The sequence below is a fragment of the Carcharhinus amblyrhynchos genome, chromosome 7, assembly GCF_965287045.1.
Source record: "Carcharhinus amblyrhynchos chromosome 7, sCarAmb.v2.hapA, whole genome shotgun sequence".
NCBI lineage: Eukaryota > Metazoa > Chordata > Chondrichthyes > Carcharhiniformes > Carcharhinidae > Carcharhinus > Carcharhinus amblyrhynchos.
Window position 1 is genome coordinate 101,398,377 of NC_137330.1, and position 26,787 is coordinate 101,425,163.

Below are 26,787 nucleotides of genomic sequence, written 5' to 3' on the forward strand. Positions count from 1 at the left end.
CCTGGGCAAAGCAGCCCACTTGATCAGCATCCATTCCACCACCATAAGCGTTAACGCTCTTCAATGCCAGTGCACAGTTGCTGCACTTTCTACTGTTTGCATGATATACTGCAGCAACTCACCAAGACTCTTTTTACACCACCTTCCAAACTTCTGCCTAGAATAATAAGGGCAGCAAACTCATGAGAACACCACCATCAGCCAGTTCCCTCCACAGCACACACCATCCTGACTTGGAATTATATCACCATTCCTCCATTGTTATTTGATTTGATTTTAGTTTCTTCACATGTATTATCAGACGGTGAAAAATATTGTTTCTTGCACGCTATAAATATAGAGAAGGAAACAAGAGAGTGCAAAATGTAATGTTACAGTCTAGAGGAAGATCAACTTAATGCAAGGTAGGTCCATTCAGAAGTCTAATGGCAGCAGGGAAGAGTCTTGAGTCGGTTGGTACACGACCTCAGACTTTTGCATCTTTTTCCCAATGGAAGAGAGAATGTCCGGGGTGCATGAGAATTGTAGACAGAGTCAATGGATGGGAGGCTGGTTTGAGTGATGGATTGGGCTACATTCACAACCTTTTGTAGTTTCTTGTGGTCTTGGGCAGAACAGAAGCCATACCAAGCTGAGATACAACCAGAAAGAATGCTTTCCATAGTGCATCTGTAGAAGTTGGTGCGAGCTGTAGTTGACATGCCAAATTTCCTCAATATTTGATTTGATTTAATTTATTAATGTCACATGTATTAACATACAGTGGAAAGTATTGTTTCTTGCGTGCTGTACAGACAAAACGTACTGTTCATAGAGAAGGAAACGAGAGAGTGCAGAATGTAATGTTACAGTCATAGCTAGGTTGTAGGCAAAAATCAACTTAATGCAAAGTAAGTCCATTCAAAAGTCTGACAGCAGCAGGAAACAAGCTGTTCTTGAGTCGGTTGGTACATGACCTCAGACTTCGGTATCTTTCTCCCGAAGGGAAATTGGGTAGATTCCAGGAATTTACTTCCTAACTGCACTGTGGGTGTGCCCACACCAAATGGACTGCAGTAGTTCACCACCACCTTCTCAGGGGCCATTAAGAATGGGCAGCAAATGCTGACCATACCAGCAACGCTCTTGAAATAGAACACAGAAATACTTGGATGTTAAATAGCTTTGTGTGAAGGCAATGACCTAACAGCTACAACATTTCAACTGCCCATCCTCTCATTTTGGAAAGCCGATGTGGAATTTGTGATGTACATGTGAAAGAAATGCTGGCTACTACATGAAAAGAACAAAAGGTTTGAAGGTTTAACTGCTTGTAGCCCATGGGAATTTTGTACACAGTAGTAAATAGCTTTTTAGCTGTCTGAAAGAATCATACACTATTCACAGCAGGCACAATAGAGCCCAGTGACCAGATTGGATACCATTTAAAGGAACAGTTGATACTAGTAGGGCCTGTCTTAGTTTTATATCAGATCATATACTGTTGAAAGGCCATAACGATGTGCAGTCCTTAAACATTCCTCAAACATTGTTATTTGTAATTTGCAACAAAAAAAAGTGATGATATATGAAGGATAGCCAATAAAGCAGCAACTTGTGGCAAGTCTGAAGTTGGGGAATAGATAGGGCAGGACTGAAGATGTTCTACTCTGCAGCTGTCTGTGCTGACTTTGATCTAGGAGTGTACAATACCGAAACCAGATACCAGAAATATGAAAAACTAATCTTATTCTTGCATGAACATTAAACAATTCATTGTAATAGGCATGAGTGGGATTCTAGCTTGTATAAGGTATAGGAATGTAATAAATGAAAAGAAACTGCATTTGCTTATTTAGAGAATCTTTCTTGAACAGGTGCCTCAGTGCAACGACAAAATGCTTCAGAAAATTGACACTGAACAGATAATAACCAGATCAAGTCACATACATCAAAAGTCCCTTTGGGACTTCCAATTAGACTTTACTTATTCTTTCATGGGATGTGGGTGTTGCTAGCTACATCAACTTTTTTATTGACTGTCCCTAATTGCTTTCGAGAAGATAATGATGGACTGTCTTTTTGAATCTTTTCCACTGATGTGCTGGGCTCCCCCATCATTGAGGATGGGGATATTTGAGGAGCCCCCTCCTTCAGTGAGTTGTTTAATTGTCCGCCATCATTCACAACTGGATGTGGCAGGACTGCAGAGCTTAGATCTGATTCGCTGGTTGTGGGGTTGCTTAGCTTGTCTATTGCATGTTGCTTTTGCTGTGTGACATACAAGTAGTCCTGTGGTTGTAGCTTCACCAGGTAAGGATTATGTCAGGATTTGACCAGAGTGGCCAAAAGTGGTGCTACTGAGACATTCTTGGAAATGGACATTGAAGTCCCTCCATCCAGAGTACCTTCTGCATCCTGGTCACTCCTGGAGCTTTCTTCAAGTGGTGTTCAACATCGGGGCGTGCTGAATCACCAACTGATGTAGTGGGGCTGGAGTGGATTAGTGGGCAGTAAGTAATCATCTACAGATTTCTTTGCCCATGTTTGAGCTGATGCCATGAAACCTCATGGGATCTAGCAATATTATAGAGAACTCACAGGACAGCTTCATCTTTACTGTTGTGCCCCCACCTCTGCTGGGTCTGTCCTACCAGTGGGACAGGACATATATGATAATAGTGTTGTCTGGAACATTGACTGGAATTCTCCTGACCTCACCCGTAGCTGGGATTTTCCAGTCCCACTGCAGTGAATGGAGTTTTGGCTGAGTGTCATATTCTCCCTTCTCGCTGGCAGCGATGGTGGGGTGAACGAGATTAGAGAATTCTAGCCATTGCCTTTAGGGTATGATTCTGTGAGTAGGATTATACCAAGTTAATAACCTTGGTAAACTCAGGCCCATGGACAAGTCTGGGACAACTCTTCCAGTTTTGGCACTAGCCCCAAGATGTTGGTAAGGAGGATTTTGCAGGGTCACCAGGGCTGGATTTATCACTGTCATTTCTGGTGCCTAATTTGACACTGGACGATCTGTCCAGTTTAACCATTTTTTGTTGACTTTGTAGCAGTTCTATACAACCGAGTGGCTTGCTAGATTATCTCAGAGGCCAGTTAAGGGTCAACAATTTGTTGCGGGTGTGGAGACTCAGGGAGGACAGGACAGCAGATTTCCTTCCCTGAAGGGCGCTAGTGAACAAAATGAGTTTTTGCAACAAACAGTAATGGTTTCATGCTCACTTTACTGAGACTAGGCTTTAATTCTAGATGTATTAACTGAATTAAAATTCTACCAACTGCCATTGGTGGGATTCAAACCCATTTCGTCAGATTGTTAGCCTGGTAACATTATCACCATGTCAATGCCTCAACCCCTTGTGGTATAGTTGCAATAGTCCAATCATAATTTTTACTCATGGGCTATTTGAAAACTAATCATATGTATGGTTAATGCGGTTAATGTTTGATCATTGTCAATCCTATGCAGTACTAACTCACAAAAGAACATTTTCCCAACTGTAGTGTGTGACTGGCATGGTGGCACAGTGGTTAGCACTGCTGCCTCACAATGCCAGGGACCCGGGTTCGATTCCTGGCTTGGGTCACTGTTTGTGTGGAGTTTGCACACTCTCCATGTGTGTGCATGGGTTTCCTCTGGGTGCTCTGATTTCCTCCCACAGTCCAAAGATATGTGGGTTAGGTGCATTGGCCATGCTAAATTGCCCTTTAGCGTCAGGAGGACTCGTTAGGGTAAATGCATGGGGTTACGGGGATAGGGCCTGGGTGGGATTGTGGTTGGTGCGAACAAATGGCCCCCTTCTGCACTGTCGCTTCTATGATTATTGATTTGTTATTTTCTTCTTTCACTTCTCTACAGATGGCAGAAGATTGCTGCTTGGATATAATTGGAAGCTTTTTCGGTCCAAATTCGAGATTAGGAATCTCAGTAGAGGAAAGTAAAGTCATTCCTTCCTGGAACATCAGTTCAGATGGAGTCATATTGAGCAGGATAAGGCCTGACCTAGTTGTTGATGTAAAAGGTGAGGTGTTGGTCTTTTATTCTTGTCTATAATGATGGGTCCATTGCATTTCTCAACCAATCAGCACTTGTGTTGACTTGATGTGAATAAAATATAAGGTAGGGCTACTTTTTCATTACTACTATCTTCCTCAATCCACAAATGTTCCCAGATCATCAGCATTCACTGATTTTAGTTCCATACAAATGCTCCATTGGTAATGTTCCAAACAGAAACGGGGGTGGGGGGTGGGGGGGAGGTGTTGGTGGGGGGTGGAAATCAGTAAGTGTATTTTGAGAAATTATTTTCCCGTCACTCCCTACTTCCCCACTCCATGTTTGCTTTTTGGATGTGTGGTCAACACTAACCAGATTCAAGCATATATCATGAGCATCCTCACATCTGGAAAGCCAGATGAGGTAAGATTGCTCTGTTCTTTTCCTTGCCCGTTTCCTGAATTTAAAAATTCTCTTTTACCATTGACCATAGCGGAATTTGAATATTTCCCAAGCTTTTCCTCGAAACCATTTGGTTGTTGATGCTGTGCTATTGTCACTTTGTTAGAAGATCCACACTAGAAAGACGTTAAAAAGAGCACTCACTTGTAAAGTTCATTGCAGTTATTATAGATATATATAAAGTTATGTGGAGTTTGTACATACCTCCCCCCATGTCTCCATGGGTTTCCTCTGGGTGCTCCGGTTTCCCCCCATATTCCAAAGATGTGCAGGTTAGGTTGACTGGCCAAGTTAAATTTCCCCTTGGTGTGCCAGGATGTATGGGTTAGAGGGATTAGTGGGGTAAATGTGTGGGGTTATGGGGTTAAAGCTGGGGTGGGATTGTTGTCAGTGCAGACTTGATAGGCCAAATGGTCTCTTTCTACACTGTAGGGTTTCTGTGCTATTCAGATTGAAGTGTGGATCTCACATACGTTGCATTTCTCAACCAAGAAAGGACATGCAGCTATATATTGTTAGTGTACAGATATTTATTTTGCTAAGCATAGCCAAATTTGATGGCAGTAAAACCTAATTTGTATGTGGTCTCAGATACAACAAATTGCATTTATATAGCAAAAGCAAAGTACACCAGATGCTGGAAATCTGAAATTGCATGTGTATAGTTCCATTAGAATGGTAAAAAGGTCCCTGGGCGGTTCACAGGTAAACCGATAAAACCCAAGGAGGTTTAAAGAGGGAGATAGCTTGGGGAGGGAGACAAAAACAGCAAATGTTGGAAAATTTCAGCAGATCTGACAGCATCTATGGGGAGAGAGCAGAGCCAAAGCTTCAAGTCTAGATGACCCTTCGTCAGAGCTCTGATGGTTCTGCCATTTATTTGATAGCTCCCGCCTGAATCGGATCTGCCAAAATGCATCACATTGCATTTGTCCAGATTAAATTCCATTAGCTATTTCTCCACCCAATTTTCCAGCCTATTTATATCTTGCTGTATTCTCTTATAATCTGCATCATTATCTGCAACTCAAGCAACCTTAGTATCATCCACAAACCTGCTAATCAGACCAGCTATGTTTTCTTCCAAGTCATTTATATATATATATTACAATCAGAGGTCCCTGCACTGATCCCTGTGAAATACCATTAGTTACAGAACTCCATTCAGAAAAAACACCCTTCCACTGTCTTCTATGGCCAAGCCAGTTCTGAATCCATCTAGCTGGTTAACCCTTGATCCCGTATAATTTAATCTTTTGCACCAGCCTGCCATGAGGGACCTTGTCAGATGCTTTGCTGAAGTCCATGTCGACAATATCCATGGCCCTTCCCTCATCAATTATTTTTGTCAGCTCCTCAAAACACTGTCAAATTAGGAAGACATGATCTCCTTCATACAAAACCATGCTGTCTGCCGCTAATAAGGTCATTCAGTTCCAAATGTGTATAGACCCTTTCCCTAAGAATCTTCTCCAACAATTTTACTGTCACTGACGTCAAGCTCACTGGCCTATAATTACCCAGGTTATCCTTGCTACTCTTCTGAAATAATGGGACAACATTGGCTAATCTCTACTCTTCTTGGACCTCACCTGTGGCCAACGAGGAAACAAATATTTCTGTTAGAGGCCCAGTAATTTTCTCTCTTGTCTGCCTCATAATCTGGGATAGATGCCATATGGCCCTAGGGATCTGTCTAATTTAATACTTTTTAATGCACCGAACATTTCCTCTCTCGTAATGATGACTTGCTCTCGAGGAATTCCATACCCCTCCGAGACACCATCAATCAATGGAATTAGGAAGGGATACAGATTGACAGAGTCTTACGGAGGCATACAGATTAGCAGAGAGGTTTAGAGAGGGAGATAGATTGGCAAAGAGATTTTGTGAAGAAAATTTGAAGTGAAGGATCTAGGCAATTAATATATGATACTCATGGTAGAGCAGTGAAAATTGATTTTGCTGAATGGGTTAAAGCTGAAGGAGTGCAAATATCTCAAGAGAATTGTAGGACCAGAGGAAGTTAAAGAGAGAGAGAGAGGGAGGCAAGGCCAATTGACAGTTTTAAACATAAAAATGATCATTTTAAAGCTGAGGTATTATTGAACTGGGAGTCACTGTAGGTCAGAGAGCAGAGGGGTATTAGCTGAATACGTTTGGCATGTCTCTTATTTTCAAACTTACATTATAATTTACAGTGAGTGATACAAATTTTCAATAATTGAATAAAAACAGAAAATGCTGAATAAACTCAGCAGGTCTGGCAGCGTCCGCAGAGAACCCACCTGGATAAGTCTGGATAATTTAACTATATTTCTCTCCCCACAGATGCTGCCAGATCTGCTGAATTTATCCAGCATGTTTATTTCAGATTTCCAGCATTCACAAAATCTCTTTGCCAATCTATCTCCCTCCCTAAACCTCTCTGTCAATCTGTATCCCTTCCTAATTCCGTTGATTGATGGTGTCTCGGAGGGGTATGTAATTCCTCTGGAGCAAGTCATCATTACGAGGGAGGAAGTATTTGATGTATTAAAAAGCACTAAGTTAGACAAATCCCTAGGGCCACATGGCATCTATCCCAGGTTATGAGGGAGACGAGAAGAAATTGCTGGGCCTCTTCAGAAATCTTTGTTTCCTCATTAGCTATCCTCTAATCCTCTGGGACCTCACCTGTGGCCAATGTTGTCCCATTATTTCAGAAGGGCAGCAAGGATAACCCGGGTAATCACAAGCCAGTGAGCTTGACGCAGTGATAGTAAAATTGTTGGAGAAGATTCTTAGGGATAAGGTCTATACACATTTGGAACTGATGATTTATCGAATGTCAACATCAGGCAATATTGATATTTGATTTGTGGCTCAGCAGTAATTCACGAGCCTCTGAGACAGCAGTTTGTGGGTTCGAATCCCACTCTAGTGGACTTGGACACAAAATCAACGCTGACACTGAGCAGTCCTGAGGGTGTTATAAAAAGAAAGTGCGAGAAAAACTCAGCCAGTCTGACAGCATCTGTGGAGAGAGAAACAGAGTGAACAAGTCCAATATGATTCTTCTTTGGAATAGTACTGAGGATGTCCTGCATTATCTAAATTTTGTCCTATGAGTGAAACATTAAACTGAGGCCCAGACTCCCAGTCAATTTAATGTGAAAGACCCCATGGCATTACTTTGAAGTTGAACAGAGGAGTTCTCTGTTTCTTGCTCAACATGACCAAAACAGCTTCTTCTTCTGCTCCTCGAGATAGCAACCCTGATTATTTGAGGGTTGCTGAACCATTGCTGTGCTGTCATTTTACTACAGGGCAGATGGAAGAAGGGAGGTCTTGGGGCGCAGTGGGTAGCGTCCCTGCGCCTGAGCCAAAAGCTCTGGGTTCGACTTCCACCCCAGGACTTGATGGCCAAGGAAGGTGTGTCCATAACGTAATCAAGCAGGTTGAGTGTGTCAAGCTGAAAAATCCTTCCAACATGCCAGTGGCTGGTGATAAAAGTGGGAGAGACTTCTGGTCAGTCATGCTTGACGTGGAGTGGCACTGCTCAAGTTATAAGCCCTTGGTGGCAGCCTAGCGACCTGTTCTGGGAATTACTCACCACGGAAACAGATGGGAAGTCTGCCTTTGAGCACCACTAGGTTTGGGAAGAGAATTGCAATTGGAGAGGGAAGACAACCTCAGCCAGAATAGGAATCAAATCCTGTGCTGTTGGCACAATTCTGTATCATCATTGAGTCACTGTCACGCCCACATACCCCTAACCGTCCTGCAAAAGTAGGCTATCCGATCATTATCACATTGCTCTTTGTTAGAACTTGCAAGTGCAATACAGAACTTGCACTGTATTTTTAGTGCAAATACAGATTGCATTTCAACTGTGAGATTCCTGAGCTCAAGAGCAGCATTATATAAATACAAATCCAGCAGCATTATATAAATACAAATACAAATACATATATACCTCAGCTATATATTATTAAATTTTAGCATTTCTATTTAACTACTATGATCTTTTTATCTCACATCTTTAAAATACTCTGTTTAAAATGACTTGTATTTGAGAGAAAGAGACTTTCAGATTTTTGGGTATTTGGCAGCAGGTTTGAACACAGGATTTCTTGTCAACACATAGGCCGGAATTCTACCATCCCATCGCCACTGGAATTCTGGCAGGTGGGGGGTGGTCCATTGAAGTCAGGCGGTAATTTCCGGTCTTCAGGCAAGCATGGCCGGAAAAACCTGACAGTAGTTTTCTGCATTGGCCCGAGCTGGAAATGACCTCCCCTCTCTCCTTATAAAGGTGTCCCTTAAGAACTTAGGCCAGAATTCTCCCGTCGGGCCCGCCACTGGAATTTTAGCGGTCGGGCTGCAGTGAATGTGAAATGCCATTGACGCTTGGGTGGGAATTTCCAGCTTTTAGACCAGCGTGGCTGGAGAATTCTGCCCTAGCCTTTGACCAAGGTTCTGGTCATCACTTTAAATAGCTTGGTGTCAGGTTTTGCTTGATAATTCTCCCGTGAAGCACCTTACATGTTTTATGACAATCAGGTTTAAGGTGCGAGTGGCGAGGTTTAAAGGAGGCAGGTTTTTTACACAGAGTACTGGGTGCCTGGAACTCGTTGCTAGAGGAGGTAGTGGAAGCAGAAATGATTGTGACTTTTAGGGGGCGTCTTGACAAATATATGAATAGGATGGGAATAGAGGCATATGGTCCTCTGAAGGGTGGGGGGAGTTTTAGTTAAATCGGGCAGCATGGTCAGTGCAGGCTTGGAGGGCCTGTGGTGTAATTTTTTTTTGTTCAATAAGCCGACCACAAGGACTGCAGTTCTTTTTGCTTTAATAGTCAATTAAGAAATTGAAAATTCTCCGCATCATTTGGTCACAAAAGTTAATGTTGGTACTTGGACAGCTGTGCAGATTACATGAGCTGTCGGGAACACAATGTGCTTTCTCTGCCAATTTATAAATTATTCAATGATGTTAGAAAAAGTTTTGTTATACTATTTCAGCACACAGACTGGATACGTGGTAGTACTGATACACACCCTATTCTTTCGGTTACAACATTATTTATTTACTGCCTTCAGAAGCCTTTATCTTTGCCAGTATTTATTCATTCTGAATTTCTATCATTGCTGAACTTGTAACCACATGGCAACTATTAATTAAAAGACCATTCAGTCCCTCAGGCTTGTCCCTTTAGTTAACTAGATCATGGTTATTCTCCACCTCAACTTAAATTACCTGCTTTTGATCCTGATCCCTTGGTACTGTTACCTAATAACAATCTTGTACATTGTGGTGTACCACTGGTTATTAAGGAACGTATTTCTTTGGAAGAAATAGCATGGTATGGAGTGAAATTTTTCATCAATATTTGATCTGTCTGCACAAGTATAGCTTTACATTCTCGTGGTACAAACAATTTCAAAAATGCTTGTGATTCATGTCTGAGGTATGTGGGAGGCAGTCGTTGGGTAGCTGAGGTATTTTTTCTGCTGGGCAGTGACAACCATCCAACTAGGCAAATTTCTTTTTTAGTCATTAATTTTATTCAGAAGTTTACTTTGCTGCATGTCCCTTGCTATACTTCATTCATCCAACTTGATTAATCATTGATTGTCATTCACCAATCCAACTCCAAGCAGGTCAGATCTCCTATGAACATACGGGGCAGGAGGATTGGGGCACAATTAATGTGGAATTGCTATCCTAAATTCCCAGGTCGTTGGTGGGGAGGGGGAATAGTGGGTTCACTGACCTCTTGTGATGATCGGGATGAAATAATTCTGCAGCCTTTTCATCAAAGGTGGTAGAATCATAGAATCCCTACGGTACAGAAGGAGGCCATTTGGCCCATTGAGTCTGTACTGTCCACAATTCCGCCCAGGTCCTATTGCTATACCCCTCATTTACGCTGCTGATCCCCCTGACACTACGCTCAATTTAGCATGATGTGGGGATGCCAGCGTTGGACTGGGGTAAGCACAGTAGGAAGTCTCACAACACCAGGTTAAAGTCCAACAGGTTTATTTGGCAGCACTAGCTTTCGGAGCCTTAAGCTCCTTCTTCAGGTGAGTGAGGACTTGTGTTCACAAACAGGGCATATAAAGACACAAACTCACTTTACAAGATAGTGTTTGGAATGCGAGTCTTTACAGGTAATCAAGTCTTAAGGACGCTGGCTAGAGTGAATGTTGGACCCTTAGAGGATGAGAGGGGGGATTTAGTGGTGGGAGATGAGGAAATGGTGGAGGCCTTAAATAAGTTTTTTGCCTCGGTCTTCACGGAGGAGGACGTGAATAGTTTGCCGGATATTAAAGATAGAAGGATGGTAGGAGTTGAGGGCCTGAATGAGATTACTGTCACTAGAGAGGTGTGCTTGATAGACTAACAGGACTGATGGTGGACAAGTCCCCAGGACCGGATGGAATGCATCCCAGGGTTCTGAAGGAAATGGCAGAGGTGATAGTAGATGCCTTAGTGATTATTTACCAAACTTTGCTGGATTCCGGGGAAGTGCCGGAAGATTGGAAAACAGCTAATGTTACGCCGCTGTTTAAAAAAGGTTGCAGGCAAAAGGCAGGGAATTATAGGCCGGTTAGTTTAACGTCTGTAGTTGGAAAAATGCTTGAATCCGTCATCAAAGAAGAAATAGCGAGGCACCTAGAAAAGAATGGTTTGATAGAGCAGACGCAGCACAGATTCGTTAAGGGGAAGTCGTGTTTGACGAATTTATTGGGTTTCTATGAGGATGTGACTCGTGCGGTAGACAGAGGGGAACCGGTGGATGTGGTGTTTCTCGATTTTCAAAAGGCGTTTGATAAGGTGCCTCACAAAAGGTTGCTTCAGAAGGTTAGGGGGCATGGAGTTGGGGGTAAGGTGTTAGCGTAGATAGAGGATTGGTTGTTTAATAGGAGGCAGAGAGTTGGTATCAATGGGTGCTATTCTGATTGGTGGTTTCTGACTAGTGGAGTGCCGCAGGTATCGGTGCTGGGGCCTCAGCTATTTACCATTTATATAGATGATCTGGAGGAGGGGGCTGAGTGTAGGGTGACGATATTTGCTGATGACACAAAGATGAGTGGAAAAGCAAATTGTGCGGAGGGTGTGGAAAGTTTGCAGAGGGATCTAGATAGGCTGAGCGAGTGGGCGAGGACCTGGCAGATGGAGTACAGTGTTAGCAAGTGTGAGGTTATCCACTTTGGCAGGAATAATAGTAGGAGGGATTACTATTTAAAGGGAGAAAAGCTGCAGCATGCTACGGTGCAGAGGGACCTGGGGGTCCTTGTGCATGAGTCGCAAAAACCCAACGTGCAGGTGCAGCAGGTAATTAAGAAGGCGAATGGAATGTTGGCCTTTATAGAGAGGGGGATAGAATATAAAAGCAGGGAGGTCTTGCTGCAACTGTACAGGGCACTGGTGAGGCCGCAGCTGGAGTACTGTATGCAGTTTTGGTCGCCGCACTTGCGCAGGGATATTTTGGCCTTGGAGGGAGTGCAGAGGAGGTTCACTAGGTTGATACTGGAGATGAGGGGGTTGGACTATGAAGAGAGACTAAATAGACTGGGTCTGTACTCGTTGGAGTTTAGAAGGATGAGGGGGGATCTTATAGAGACGTATAAGATAATGAAAGGGATGGATAGAGTAGAGGTAGAGAGATTCTTCCCGCTCAGAAAGGACAGCAGGACTAGAGGGCACAGCCTCAAGCTAAGGTGGGGGCAGTTTAGAACGGAGTTGAGGAGGAACTTCTTCACTCAAAGGGTGGTGAATCTCTGGAATTCTCTGCCCGTTGAAGTGGTGGAGGCTACCTCGCTAAATATATTTAAGTCACGGGTAGATAGGTTTTTGACTGACAAGGGAATTAAGGGTTATGGGGAGAAAGCGGGAAAGTGGAACTGATCCACTTCAAATCAGCCGTGATCTTATTGAATGGCGGGGCAGGCTTGAAGGGCTAGATGGCCTACTCCTGCTCCTATTTCTTATGTTCTTATGTTCTTAGGGATAGATGATAAATGCTGACCTTGCCGCTGGACTCACATCCCAAGGTCAAAATTTTTTGTAAGAACTTCTCTAGAGGACTTCGTATTCTAAAGTCTTTGTTTTAAAAATTTCAAAATTAAATCGGATAATCTAAAGCTATATTGATGGCAATGTGACTCAACTTTGCAAATGAAAATTTTAATCATGTCAGAATTTAAATTTAGAACAATATACTGCAATTTTTTTAGCAGCTCTTTTCCCTTTTAGGGATGCAGTTTAATGAATGAATTTTTAAATAAATCCTTAAAGGTAGGTTGCTGCGCCAAATTCATTTTTCTGAGGAATCTCGATTTGATATCTTGTCCAACCTAAATATAAACACCTCTATGCAAAGGCTTAAAGTGATATGTTTGACTCATCTCGGTCTATTTCCCAGTGGGATGTGAATCCACAGCACAGAATCATTCATAAATTCAACACTAATTTTTGGTGCAGTTTTCGTTAGAAATCTAATATGGAAGCAGGCAAAGATCCACCTAGTTTCTGCCAACAGTGGTTATGGAATTCTCAGTTTTTAAAATTGTAGTTAACAAAAGGTGGTCTTCCAGTGTAAAGTCATGTCCCATTACCACATGCTCATATTCATTTTCTTACTAAAATTAGAATTTTAACTCTAATCAGTGACCAGCATTCATCGTCAATTTTCCTCTCTTCACAAACACCTGATGGTGTCACAGATCAAGGCTGTACAAGCTGCAAACCCATATCCAGGGTTCCGGCTTAGAAAATATACCTCACATCAGGTCCCAGCAGGCAAGAGAGGGATGTGAGGCTTCCATCCATAAGTCTGGGCTGCAATTGAACAAAAAGGCCCAAAGGCGACAGGATTCTGATTGACGCTGCTGATTTTACATGAAATAATAGCTTAACCCTTTCTCTTAGCAAGCACCCATCCAAAATGGAAAGGGTCATTCATACACACTGTTGCAAGGATTGTGTGGTCATCAGGACTGGTAGTTTTTTTGTCAGAACTTTTAAGAATGAGCTTTTTAATGCAACATGTCTAATTGTTGTGATCTTATTGCTTTTAAGGTGGTCAGCATTTTGACCAGAATCAAACCATTCTCAACAAATTTGATGAGGTTCAGCCAACACAAAGGTGGGACCTGGAAATCCTTTGAATCTTTCCTGGTGGAAACAGGAAATGAAACACTTGAGGCACTTTCGAAATATTGTAAATCTCTCCATTTTACTGTCAGCAGTGCAACTTCGCACTCTTCAAGTGAACTCCAAAATAGCACATCGGAATTCAGGGCAAGAGTGGTGGAGAAGTCATCTCAATTATATGTTTATTTCTAATTAGCTACCGCTCATTCTATGCAAAGTAATCAAGTCTGAGGTGGTGTCTCATGTCTTTATCGTTTGGCAGTAAGCCTGGCTGGAGCTGTTTCAGTATCCAAATGAGAAAACTTCATGCCTGGTGCAAATGCTTTGAAATCCTATATATTTTTTAAAACGGTTGTATTTATGATTGACAAGCACTATGGTCACTCGCTGGTTTTATTGAACACTGGAAGTCTGGTTTAGTATTTGGGTTTAATACCCTTTGTTGCAAGTGATATAATGCATTAAGATTGCAGAAGTATTTTTCCCTTGGCAAACATAAAACTGACCCAACACATTGTGTGACATAATTACTATGCATGTCTTGGCAATTCATCTCAGTTTCCACTCATTTCAGAGGAGGTACCCGGCCATACAATGGAACAAGCAAGATTAAATATCTGTCACATTGAATGTGATAATAAATGTAAATGATGACATAACATTTCAAAGTATTAAATGTTTTGTTATTCTCACTTTGAGGATAATAAGATAAACTATTGGTTAACAGGTGACTGTTATAACACTTAGACATTACTGGCCACAAGCTGAAGTACGATTAGGTGGCAACTGCTGTACTACTGTTTCCAAGTTTGTTCTGAACAATGAAGTACAGAACATCTAGTTGTCATCTGAGGTGGATGTGAGATTCTGAAACCGTGATGATAATGGTGTTTTCTACTCATAAATAAATTAAGTAGAAGCCATTTTAATTTCAAGGGCAATTTAAGAACCTGTTGCTCCTTGATGGGAGGTGATGATTTTTGGAGAATTGAATCACTGCCAGTGTGTGTTGGTGTTTACACTGTTAACCTGTCGTACATAGTTCCAACCGTTAATAACACAAAGATTTTAAAAGATGAAAAATTCCAAATCAACTACCCAACAGCAAATCCCACTGTGGTACAGTGGTGTTGTATCATTTATGCTTGTGTAGCTCATTGAGACATCTTACTGGCAGGCCCAGAGATAGCTTTTATGTTTGGTGAATCAGCAAATGTTTGTAAATGGCAGTTTTGTTTGATAACTGTGTCAGATTGTAATGTGCACAGTTTGCAGCGATTTCTATCTTGAGAATTTTGTAAACTTTTAATTGATCATGAGAATTGTACACAACTTCTGATGAGTAACATAGGCATTTTTGGTAGTAGTTTGCATAATGGGAATAATTTGGGAACTGCACCGATGTAGTTGTATAGTTTTACACTGTCAAGTTTTATATCAGTATGTTGGTTTACTTTATCTATGTTATCCTCATTCCTCACTTTCGTCACCTGAATTACTTTTTGACATAAAATTGGACAAGTTTTTTCTTTAACTTTTATGCATCTGAGTGGTGGACATGAATAAGTGTGTTTTATTTTAGCCTCACGGTTGCAGTAGTATTGTATTCATTCATTCCTGAACCATGTATGTAACAACTTTCCTCAATAAAATGTACAACGTTTTGAGTTATTTGCTGGAGACAATGTTTATTGCAATTATTCAAAATAGAATTAAATGGATATATCAAAAACCAGTCTGTACAGTTCTTCAACTCTTATAAACATTCTGTACTCCTGTCGATTACAGTCTTCCCTCGTGCATGACCACCTTCCATTTTCTGGAAAGCTTTGGGAACTTCCGAGAATGAGAAAACCTGCTCAACAACTGGTCGAATCTGACACGAGATAAAAAGGATTAAGAAATTACTTTCAGCAATTATTCAGTGTTTTACAGCATAAACAATAATTTCACTTGTCTCGGGTGTTAGTTCCTTCTCAGGTTTTTTTTGGGGGGTTGGGGTTGCAATGGGGTGACTGACAGAAGTAAAGGTTATAATAAAGAACACAGCACGGGAAACAGGCCCTTTGGCCCAATGACCCTGCGCCGCCATCTTAACACAGCATTTCCTACACCTACCTTGACCCGTGTGTATGCGTATGGTACCCCCATTGGAAACCAGATTCAGGGGAGAATAATTTAGAGACAATTTGTTACACCAATCAGCCTAAGAGCACATCTTTGGGGTGTGGGAGGAAACCGGAGCACCCGGAGGAAACCCACGCAACCACAGGGAGAATGCGCAAACTCCCACAGACACTAGCCCAAATCCATGTATCTGCACAGCTAGCAGTGATAGTCACTGAGTTGTTGTGGTGCCCATCTGCTGGTCCAGTTTTAAGCACACACAACGACGCGAAGTACTAGGCCACTCTCGAAACATCCAAGAGCAGCCCACGCACGACCCACCGTGTGCATGCCCCTCGTTAGACAACAAGGTGGACCGACACACCTGCAGAATAAAAGAGACAAAACATCAACACGTAGCATTAGATTTCCAGTAACGTCCCAAGGCTCTGATCCTGATTTAAAACCCTCTCCTATAACCCTCCATCCCTGTTTCACTCATGTGCCTAAGTAAACCTTAAACAAGTCCAGCGTGCCTGCCTCCACCAACTTACTTGGTAGTGCATTCCACACCCCCACGACCCTCTGTGTGAAAAACTTCCCGCTAGTATCCAAATTATACTTCTCCCCCCTCACCCTTAGCTCGTGACCCCTCGTGATATTTGTCTCCAAGCTAGGAAAAAGCCTGCCATTGTTTATCTATACCCTTCATTATTTTATACACCTCTATCAGATCCCTCCTTAATCTCCGTCTCTCTAAGGAAAAGAGCCCCAGTTTACCCAATCTTTCCTCATAACCCAGTCCTTCCATACCAGGCAGCATCCTGGTAAACCTCCTCTGCACTCTCTCCAGGGTCTCCACGTCCTTCCGGTAGTAAAGTGACCAGAACTGGACGCAGTACTCTAAATGCGGCCTAACCAACGTTCTGTACAACCGTAGCATTAGACGCCAGCTCTTATACTCTATACCCCTTCCTATAAAGGCTAGCATTCCGTAACCTTTCTTCACAACCTTCTCCACCTGGGTTGCCACCTTCAGAGACTTGTGCACTTGCGCTCCCAGGTCCCTCTGCATTTCTATACTCTTAATTGGTCTACCCTTTATCATGTAACTCCTCCCTGCATTATTCCTTCCAAAATGCATCACCTCGTCTTTATCAGGATTAAATTCCATCTGCCATCTATCTGCCCAATATATCAACCTATCTATATCATGCTGTGGCATCTGACAATCCTTCTCGCTATCTGCCAATCCTGCCATCTTGATGTCATCTGCAAAGTTGCTGATCACACCACTTACTCCCGCTTCCAAGTCATTTATATATATTACGAAGAGAAGAGGTCCCAGCACTGAGCCCTGCGGCACACCACTGGTGACAGACCTCCAGCTAGAAATGGACCCTTCCACTACTATGCTCTGTCTCCTGTTGCCTAGCCAGTTTTCAATCCCTCTAGGTACCTGTCCCTGTATCCCATGAGCCTTAATCTTTTCTACCAGCCTACCGTGAGGGACTCTGTCAAACGCCTTACTGAAATCCATATAGATGACATCAACGGCTCGTCCATCGTCAACCATTTTTGTCACCTCCTCAAAAAATTCTACCAGATTCGTCAGGCTGAACAAAGCCATGCTGCGTATCCCTAATCAGATTGCAACGCTCCAAATGCTTATACATCCTATCCCTAAGAATTTTTTCCAACAACTTTCCTACCACCGATGTCAAACTCACTGGCCTATAATTACCAGGGTTATCCCTACTGCCCTTTTTAAACAGCGGTACCACATTAGCTATCCTCCAGTCCTCTGGGACCTCACCTGTGTCCAAAGAAGAGACAAAGATTTGCGTCAGAGGCCCAGCAATTTCATCTTTCACCTCCCTAAGCAGCCTGGGATAAATGCCATCAGGCCCCGGAGCTTTATCAGTTTTTATGCTACCTAAAAACCCTAACACTTCCTCCCTTGTAATGGATATTTCCTTCAACTGGTCTACAGCTCCCTCCAAGACATTACAAGACACCAAGCCCCTCTCCTTCGTGAATACCGACGCAAAGTATTCATTCAGGATCTCCCCCATTCCCTCAGACTCAATGCATAGTTCCCCTCCTTTGTCCCTAAGAGGACCTATTTTCCCTCTAATCACCCTCTTGTTCCTAATATAAGGGTAAAATGCCTTTGGATTTTCCTTAATCCTATCTGCCAAAGCAATTTCATGCCCCCTTTTTGCCCTTCTAACTCCCCTTTTGAGCTCCCTCCTGCTTTCTCTATATTCCTCCAGTGCTCTCTCCATTCCCAGTTGCTTAGATCTAACATATGCCTCTCTCTTCTTCCTGACCTAGTCCTCAATATCCCCTGTAATCCACAGCTCTCTAATCCTGCCTTTCCCATCCTTCCTCTTTATCAGCACGTCTTTCCTGCAACATTTTCAGTTTGCCCTTGAAAACCTCCCACTTGCAAGAATGGCGAGAAGTCATCCAGTTCACCACACTGGGTAGTTGGTGGTAACTCCACATGAAGTCCCCTGTCAGTCCAATTTTCTCAGTATTAGGTTTCAAACCAACACAGCTGCTCAGATACTGGTGCATTGCCCTTATATGTTGTGGGCTATAACTTCCAATTAGCATCTGAAAGTGATGTCTCGCTGGAATTGTTAGACTTTAATGTGCTCTTACCTGTTCCTGCAAACTGCACTGAAATGTCCAAAGGTCAGAGCTGCTTGGGGACCTGCAGCAAACAGGTTCCTGCAAACCCTAGTGTGACAAAGCAGCATTGGATTCAGGGAGGCCACAACATGATTGCTCTAAAGCAGGTGAACTTCAATGGCCCAGTGAAATTGACAGACTATGGAGAATGTATGTGTTCAAGGTAAGTGAATGGTTGGTCGGGGGAGAGGGAAGTGTGTGTTGGAGGTGGGTAGGGGTGGTGGAGGGTCCAGCCAAGTCAGGAACGAGAGTCGGGCAGACGGTGGAGGGGTTGACCTGTAAGGCTGGGGGTGAGGAGAAGAGTTCTGTGCTGGGGTCTGTCTGGGGATTTAAAATACTTATCCAGAAGTTAGAAAAGATCTTATTTCTTCCAACTTTTTCTGAGTAACTATTATTGTAACCCTGGCAGAAACATCTGAAGTTAGCAATTTAAATCACTTTGTCAGATGGTTCCCAGCACAATTGGCCAGGGGACCTTAGCACTTCTGGACAACTGCAGCATAAACCAGGGGACTTCCTAAAGGGATTCCCCAACACATCTTTGGGATAGTCTGCAAATCTGACATTGGGGAGAAAGGAAGTAATGTATCTTTGCAGTAACTTCTGGCGAAAGTAGAATCTCATTTGAGTTGTAATTATTTTAGATTGCTAAGGACTGGTACCAAGAAATACATTAATTTGAACAGAAGAAAAACATCTGATCCCAGCCTTAAATTTGGATTTGAGTTCCACTGCAGGGCTTGAGCACGAAAGTTAAGGTTGCCTCCAGATGAAACAAGACCCCCTCCACCCTGGTGAGATGGATACAAACTATATTGAAGGGACTAACTACAACGACTTATTGTTCAAAATTACTTCATTGGTACGTCTGATGGTCATGAGACGTCTTGTGGTTATAAATAAACCACATCAAATTATTAATAATCTTAAAGACCTCAATTAGTGCTCAAAATTAGGGAAGAGAACATAAGAACATAAGAAACAGGAGCAGGAGTAGGCCATCTAGCCCTTCGAGCCTGCCCCGCCATTCAATAAGATCATGGCTGATCTGTCGTGGCTCAGTTCCACATTCCCGCCCTCTCCCCATAACCCTTAATCCCCTCGCTTATCAAAAACCCATCAACCCGCGTCTTAAAAATATTTAGCGAGGTAGCCTCCACCACCTCAACGGGCAGAGAATTCCAGAGATTCACCACCCTTTGAGTGAAGAAGTTCTTCCTCAACTCCGTTCTAAACCGCCCCCCCTTTATCTTGAGGCTGTGCCCCCTAGTCCTACTGTCCTTTCTGAGCAGGAAGAGTCTCTCCACCTCTATCCTATCCATCCCATTCATCATCTTACATGTCTCAATGAGATCTCCCCTCATTCTTCTAAACTCTAACAAGTACAAGCCCAGTTTATTCAGCCTCTCCTCATAGCTCAACCCCCTCAACTCCGGTATCAGCCTAGTAAACCTCCTCTGCACTCCCTCCAAGGCCAAAATATCCTTGCGTAAGTACGGCGACCAAAACTGCACACAGTACTCCAGCTGCGGCCTCACCAATGCCCTATACAGCCGCAGCAAGACCTCCCTACTTTTATATTCAATCCCCCTCGCTATGAAGGCCAGCATCCCATTCGCCTTCCTGACCAAGGGTGATGCGGTCATAATGTCACTGGACTAGTGAGCCAGAGGCCCAGGATAATGCTTCTGCCAGCTTTAAACTCCATTGATAAATCTGGAATATAAAAGCTAGTCTTCGTGATGGTGACCATGACAACCATCTAATTCACTAAAATACTTTAAGGAAGGAAATGAGTCATTCTTACCCATCCTGCCCAATATGTGACTACAGACCCTGCTGTCTGCAATGGCCTAGCCAGTTAAAGGGCAATTACAGCTGAACACCAAATGTTGCCCTTGCGGTGCACCCATATCCCATAAAAAAATAAAGCAAAAGAGAGGCTTAACCGAATGTTATATAACTGCAACATAACCTCCACCCCTTTTCATTGCAGCTCCCTGGAGATAAAGCACAACACAGTCAATATGGTGGCACAGTGGTTAGCACACAGCACTCAGAGACCTGGGTTCAATTCCAGACTCCTCATGGGTTTCCTCTGGGTCCTCCAGTTTCCGCCCACAATCCAAAGATATGCTGGTTAGGTGGATTGGCCATGCTAAATAGCCCCTTAGTGTTAGGGGATTAGCAGGGTAAGTACATAGAATTATGGGGATAGGGCCTGGGTGGGATTGTTGTTGGTGCAGGCTCAATGGGCCGAATGGTTTCCTCCTGCACTGTAGAGATTCTATGATTCTACTTCTAAATAATTTGTGCAGTAGCAGGTTCTTCCGTTTAAAATAAAAATCTTCCGTTTAAACCAAAATAGAAAATAAAGTTCCACAGTGGATTGCTTGAAGCATGAATATAATTTAATGGGACACTAACATTTTACAAAAATAAACAAACTTGGTAGTACTCAGGTAGATTAGCAAGATATCTTCACACAATACATTCCTGAACCAGCTAAGTATCTTGGCATCAGCTCAGAATGGTATACTGTAATGTGTACAGGTTAACAATTTTAAAAACAACACCTGCATTTCTACCAATCTCTCAACACATTGCTGCTATCACCACCAGCAGACTGGTGTGGCTGGGTTAAGGATTCATTGGGCAGGTGGGGAGGGTAACTGGAATGCTGGCAAACCCAATTTTAAGACCTTTTTGTAGATAATCCAGAAACTGAATTCTTTTAAGATTTGACACTGCTGATGACTTGCTTAGTTACGTTGTCATGCAGAACCCTCTAGCAGTTCATGATGGGACTGCAGTTAAAACCACAACATTATTGACGCTTAGTTGCAGACGGCGTTGAATAGTGTAAGCTCATGTAGGATAGAATGTTCAGATCACCCAATAAGGATGAAGATTAAGTTAACCTGCGCTTGGTTGAACAATCTCCAAGTTCTAAACAATTCTCACGACCAGTGTAAAGAAGTTATTTTGTGATAAATCACTGTTTAATATTTAAGAAGGTATTTTGTTAGCTGTTTAATTCCCATTTGCTCTTCCCTGAAGGCAGTGACCAATGTTCGAGTGCAAATCCACTGGCCAAATTCTGTTCTTCACCCTTTTCTCATCAGATTAACATGGAAATTCCAGATTACAAATAGTGTTTTTAAATTTTATTTATTATTGTCGCAAGTAGGCTTACACTAACACTGCAATGAAGTTACTGTGAAAATCCCCTAGTCGCTACACTCCAGCCTCTATTCGGGTGCACGGAGGGAGAATTTAGCATGACCAATGCATCTAACCAGCACGTCTTTTGAATTGTGGGAGGAAACTCCATGAGGAAACCCACGCAGACATGGAGAGAACGTGCAGACTCCACAACAACAAACTCTATATTTAACACTAATTAGGAGCAGGGGTAGGCCACTCGGCTCCTCAAACCTGTTTCGGCATTCAGTAAGATCATAGTCGATTGAATTGTAGCCTCAGCTCCACATTTCCGCCTACCCCGCTAACCTTTCCCCTGTTGTATTTTATTTGTGTCCATTTAACAGATAATTGTGGCTTGTATTAATGAATGGCTAAATTATATTTTCTTGCACTTAAAAAAATTCAAGTGCATATAGAGATTTTTGCGACCAAAAATGATCAAAACTGTGGATATTACCCGGCAGTTGGTCATCTATCCAGGGTTACACCCAGCATGCTGATCAACTAAAAAGAAATCAATGGTTTGGGTTCCTTTTTGGATTTGAATTATTATTGTCACATGTCATATTGTCAACCCTGAAGAGTGTGAGGTGACGTACTTTGGAAGGAGTAATCTGACAAGGAGGTATACTATGAAAGGGCTGACACCAGGAAGTTCTGAAGAACAAAGAGACCTTGGCGGATTCGTCCATAGATCTCTGAAGGCAGAAAGGCAGGTTAATAGGGTGATGAAAAAGGCACATTGCACACTCGCCTTTATCAATCGGGATTACAAAAGCAGAGAGGTCATGATGGAGTTGTATAGAACTTTGGTGAGGCCACAGCTGGAGTACTGTGTGCAGTTCTGGTCGCCACATTATAGGAAGAATGTGAATGCACTGGAGGGGGTGCAGAGGAGATTCACTAGGATGTTTCCTGGAATGGAACATTTAAGTTATAAAGAGAGGTTGGATCAGCTTGGGTTATTTTTCTCTGGAGCAGAGAAGACTGAGGGGGCGACCTGATTGAGGTGTTCAAGATTATGAGGGGCGCGGACAGGGTGGATAGGGAGGAGCTGTTCCCCTTAGTTGAAGGATCAATTATGAGTGGACACAAGTTAAAAAAGCGAGGAATGGGAGGTTTAAGGGGGATTTGAGGAAAAACAGTTTTACCCAAAGAGTAATGATAATCTGGAATGCACTGCCTGGAAGGGTGGTGGAAGCAGGATGCCTCACATCCTTTAAAAAGAACCTGGACGAGTATTTGGCACACCATAACATTCAAGACTATGGGCCAAATGCTGGCAAGTGGGATTAGGTGGGCAGGTCAGGGCCTTTCATGTATCGGTGCAGACTAGATGGGCTGAAGGACCTCTTCTGCACTGTAGTATTCTGTGATGTATTTCTTGCACACTATATAGCCAAAAAATATACTGTTCATAGAATATATAGCAGAGAAGGAAAGGGTGCAGAATGTAGTGTTACAGTCATAGCTAAGGAGCAGAGAAAGATCAGCTTAAAATAAGGTAGATCCATTCAAAAGTCTGATGGCAGCAGGGAAGAAGCCATTCTTGAGTCACACTGGTACGTGATCTGAGACTTTTATATCTTTTCCCAACAGAAGAATCTAAAGGAAAGCCATTGACCTGAAACATTAACTCTTGTTTCTCTCTCCACAGATCCTGCCTGACCTGCAGAGTATTTCCAGCATCCATTGTATTTTATTTTAGTCAATTCTAAATGTTGGGCCCAATTTTACCATCAAGTTGCACCTGTTCTTGGGCGTGAAAACTTGGTAAGACCCTTATAAGACCCTTGTCAGACCCCACTTGGAGTACTGTGCGCAGTTCTGTTCGCCTCACTATAGGAAGGACGTAGAAGCTATTGAAAGGGTACAGAGGAGATTTACAAGGATGTTGCCTGGATTGGGAGGCATGCCTTATGAAGATAGGTTGAGGGAGCTGGGACTCTTCTCCCTGGAGAGCCGAAGGTTGAGAGGTGACCTGATAGAGGTTTATAAAATGTTGAGAGGAATAGATAGGGTGGATTCTCAGAGGCTATTTCCCAGGGCTGAAATGGTCGCTACGAGAGGACACAGATTTAAGGTGCAGGGAAGCAAGTACAGAGGAGATGTTCTATGTTCTATGTTCTATGTTAGGGGTAAGTTTTTCACTCAGAGGGTGGTGAGTGAATGGAATCGGCTGCCGTCAATGGTGGTGGAGGCGAACTCGCTGGGGTCTTTTAAAAGACTTCTGGATGAGTATATGGGATTTAGTGGGATTGGGGGTTGTAGATAGGTCTATGGATTGGTAGGTATTGATGTGATCGGCGCAACTCGTGGGCCGAAGGGCCTATTTGTGCTGTAGTGTTCTATGTTCTAAAGTCGGGTGTGAGGCGAGTAGCTCGATCTGCACCACCTCCACGCCGGTTCCCCCTTTACCAAAGCCCGAAAATGACCACAATCGGGCTCAACAGCCATTTAAATTCATTTGCATACAGTTAAATTGACTTAATAAGCTGCATGCCCAACCTTATCAGCACTTTCCCCTTTACCTGTGCATTCGCCCATCTAGAATCGGTGTGAAATAGACATGCTCTACAAAATTTGGGCAATTTGGGCACTTCAGTTAGTGAGGAGGTAAGTGCTGAGCGTATGATGGCTCTCTGTTTGAGATTGGTGGGAGGGTGGGGGGCAGGTCCGCTGCCACTCTGCCTGAGATCAATGAGGTGGAAGTGAGGGACGGACCCATGATCGGTCTGGGTTGCGGCGGGGAGGGGGGGGGGGGGCGGTGTTGGAATGGTGGGGGGATAAGGGGGTCAGTAATGTTGTGGAGGTGGGCCAATGTCCGTGGGGGGCCAGGGGAAGTGATGTGGCAGGGGAGCGATGGAATAGGAGAGCCACATTCTACCATTTTTTTTCTGCTTATGCACAGTTGGAGGCGCCGATCGGAGCTGCAGGATTTTGGGTGCGTTAAGTCCTGCCCACAGACTTGTGCAGCGTGATTCAGATTCGTTATATTTTTGCAGGCAGAGTGTGTATGGGAGCACCTGAGAATGGGTTTAAAAGTCAGATTTGAAACACTCCCAGTTTCAAGTCCACCCAGCAATTAGAATCAAAATGATAAAATAGAGTGCATTGACTCAACCTAAATTGGCCTATCTCCAGCTTGAATCCTGTACCCATTGTCTTACTGTGGAATTTTAATTTGAAGTGAATGCGCCTTCTTGATAACAATTTACTATCTTGTACACACCTGCACCTCAATCAATTTAAGGTTGGAGAGCTCAGCTTTCTCCCTTATAACTCAGTCTTCCTCACAACACAGTTTTTTGGCTACCAATGACATAGTCTTGCTTGAACTGCTCTCGCACAATAGCTTGCACCAATATAGCACCCTTAATGCAGAAGATACCACAACATGTGTTGCAATTGTGCTCATAGTCGAATAGATGGTCAGTCATTCATAGAATCGTAGATTGCACACAGTGCAGAAGAAGACCATATGGGGGCCTTCACCAACAACAATCCCATCCAAGCCCCATTCCCATAACCCCACATATTTACCCTGCTAGTCCCCCTGACCCTAAGGGGCAATTTAGCATGGCCAATCCAACTAACCTGCACATCTTTGGACTGTGGGGGGGAAAATGGAGGACCCGGAGGAAACCCACGCAGATATAGGGAGAAAGTGCAAACTCCACACAGACTGAAAGGTTACTATGCACCCGAGGCTGGAATTGAACCCGGGTCCCTGGCGCTATGAGGCAGCGGGTGCTAACCACTGAGCCGCTCACTGTGGCAGAGTTAGAAGAAGTGAGTGGAAGCATGATCTCAGACTTTTCAAGGTAGACAAAACTGGAAAGGTCCGAACAACTGAAGGCTCCACTGCCAATTTAGAGAAGGAAATGTGTGAGGAAGATATACAAAAGGCCATTATCACAGGGAGGAGGAGGTGATTTTGAAACATAGCACAATGTTCTGTTTGCAGATTAATCCTCCCCTCAATGGTGGGCAAAACAAACACCCTTCAATTCCACTCTTGGTTAGTTTGACTAATTTGCGTTTAAGTCATTCATTTTTGCCTCTAAACTTTCAGATCCATGTAACTTTTTTTTGTAAGTCCTACTGCCTCCCCAGAATTGATGCGCCCACCCTCCACAATTTAATATCTCCAAAACAAAAGACCCAATTTTATGAATCTGAAGTTAGAAGCATGAGGGGCAGGATTTTCAGGCCCTTCCCACCAGTGGGATATTCCAGTGCTGCTGAAGGCGATCCCCCCCTCTCCCCTGCATCAGGTTCTGCAGTGACAGGGCGGGTGATCCCTACTAAAAACCTGGCAAGACTGGAAGGGCCTGCCCGCAGCCAGTGGCAAACCTTCTCTACCACCGGAAGACATGCTGCAGGGAGAGCCAGAAAATCCCAGCTGAGGAATCCCAACATTGATACTCGGGGTTCCCTCTCTAGAAGTCCTTCCCTCCATTTTAAAATTCTTTACAAAAAAGTATGCATTGCTTCCTATTCTGTAGAATTTCATAGAATCCCTAAAGTGCAGAGGAAGCCATTCAGCCCACTGGATTTGCAGTGACTCTCTAACAAAGTATCTTACCCAGGCCCAGTCCCCCATCTGATCTCCATAACCCTACACATTTACCATGGCTAATCCATTAACCCACACATCTATGGGCAGTGGGAGGGAACCGGAGCACCCGGAAGAACACACGCAGACATGGGGAGAACATGCAAATTCCACACAGACTCCACCCAAGGCTGGAATTGAACACAGATCTCTGGATCTGTGAAGGAGCTGTGAGCAGCAGTGTTAAACACTGTGCCATCAAGCCACCTTTTGTCATTTGTTTATTTGCAAATTCCAGTTTTGAACTTACCGTCACTGTTGTAAAAGATCTGCTGCATGTCTTTCCACAGTAAAAAGTCTGACAACACCAGGTTTTAGTCCAACCTATTTATTTGATAATATACTCACAAGCTTTCGGGGTTAGTCCCTTCGTCAGGTGACTTCGTCATTCACCTGACGAAGGGACTAACCCCGAAAGCTTGTGAGTCTATTATCAAATAAATCGGTTGGACTAAAACCTGGTGTTGTCAGACTTTTTACTGTGTTTACGCCAGTCCAACGCCGGCATACCCACAGCATGTCTTTCCAATCAGAGGTTTCCCCTTTATAAATG

General features: G+C 43.3%; 2 protein-coding genes across 4 annotated transcripts in view; one reads left to right on the plus strand and one right to left on the minus strand.

Moving 5' to 3' along the window:
• LOC145345157 (uncharacterized) overlaps positions 1-15,274 on the plus strand; it is a 214,415-nt gene extending 199,141 nt beyond the window's left edge. For all 3 annotated transcript variants that reach the window (XM_080192832.1, XM_080192833.1, XM_080192834.1), the window contains 2 exons: positions 3,857-4,019; positions 13,529-15,274. In XM_080192832.1, the coding sequence (XP_080048958.1) occupies positions 3,857-4,019; positions 13,529-13,617 (252 nt within the window). In that variant the 3' untranslated portion in view covers positions 13,618-15,274. The remainder of the gene's footprint in view (positions 1-3,856; positions 4,020-13,528) is intronic.
• The window catches only part of rtn4ip1 (reticulon 4 interacting protein 1), a 59,184-nt gene continuing 47,661 nt past the window's right edge, over positions 15,265-26,787 (minus strand). The window contains exon 9 of the mRNA XM_080192835.1: positions 15,265-15,479. Within this exon, the coding sequence (XP_080048961.1) occupies positions 15,360-15,479 (120 nt within the window). The 3' untranslated portion in view covers positions 15,265-15,359. The remainder of the gene's footprint in view (positions 15,480-26,787) is intronic.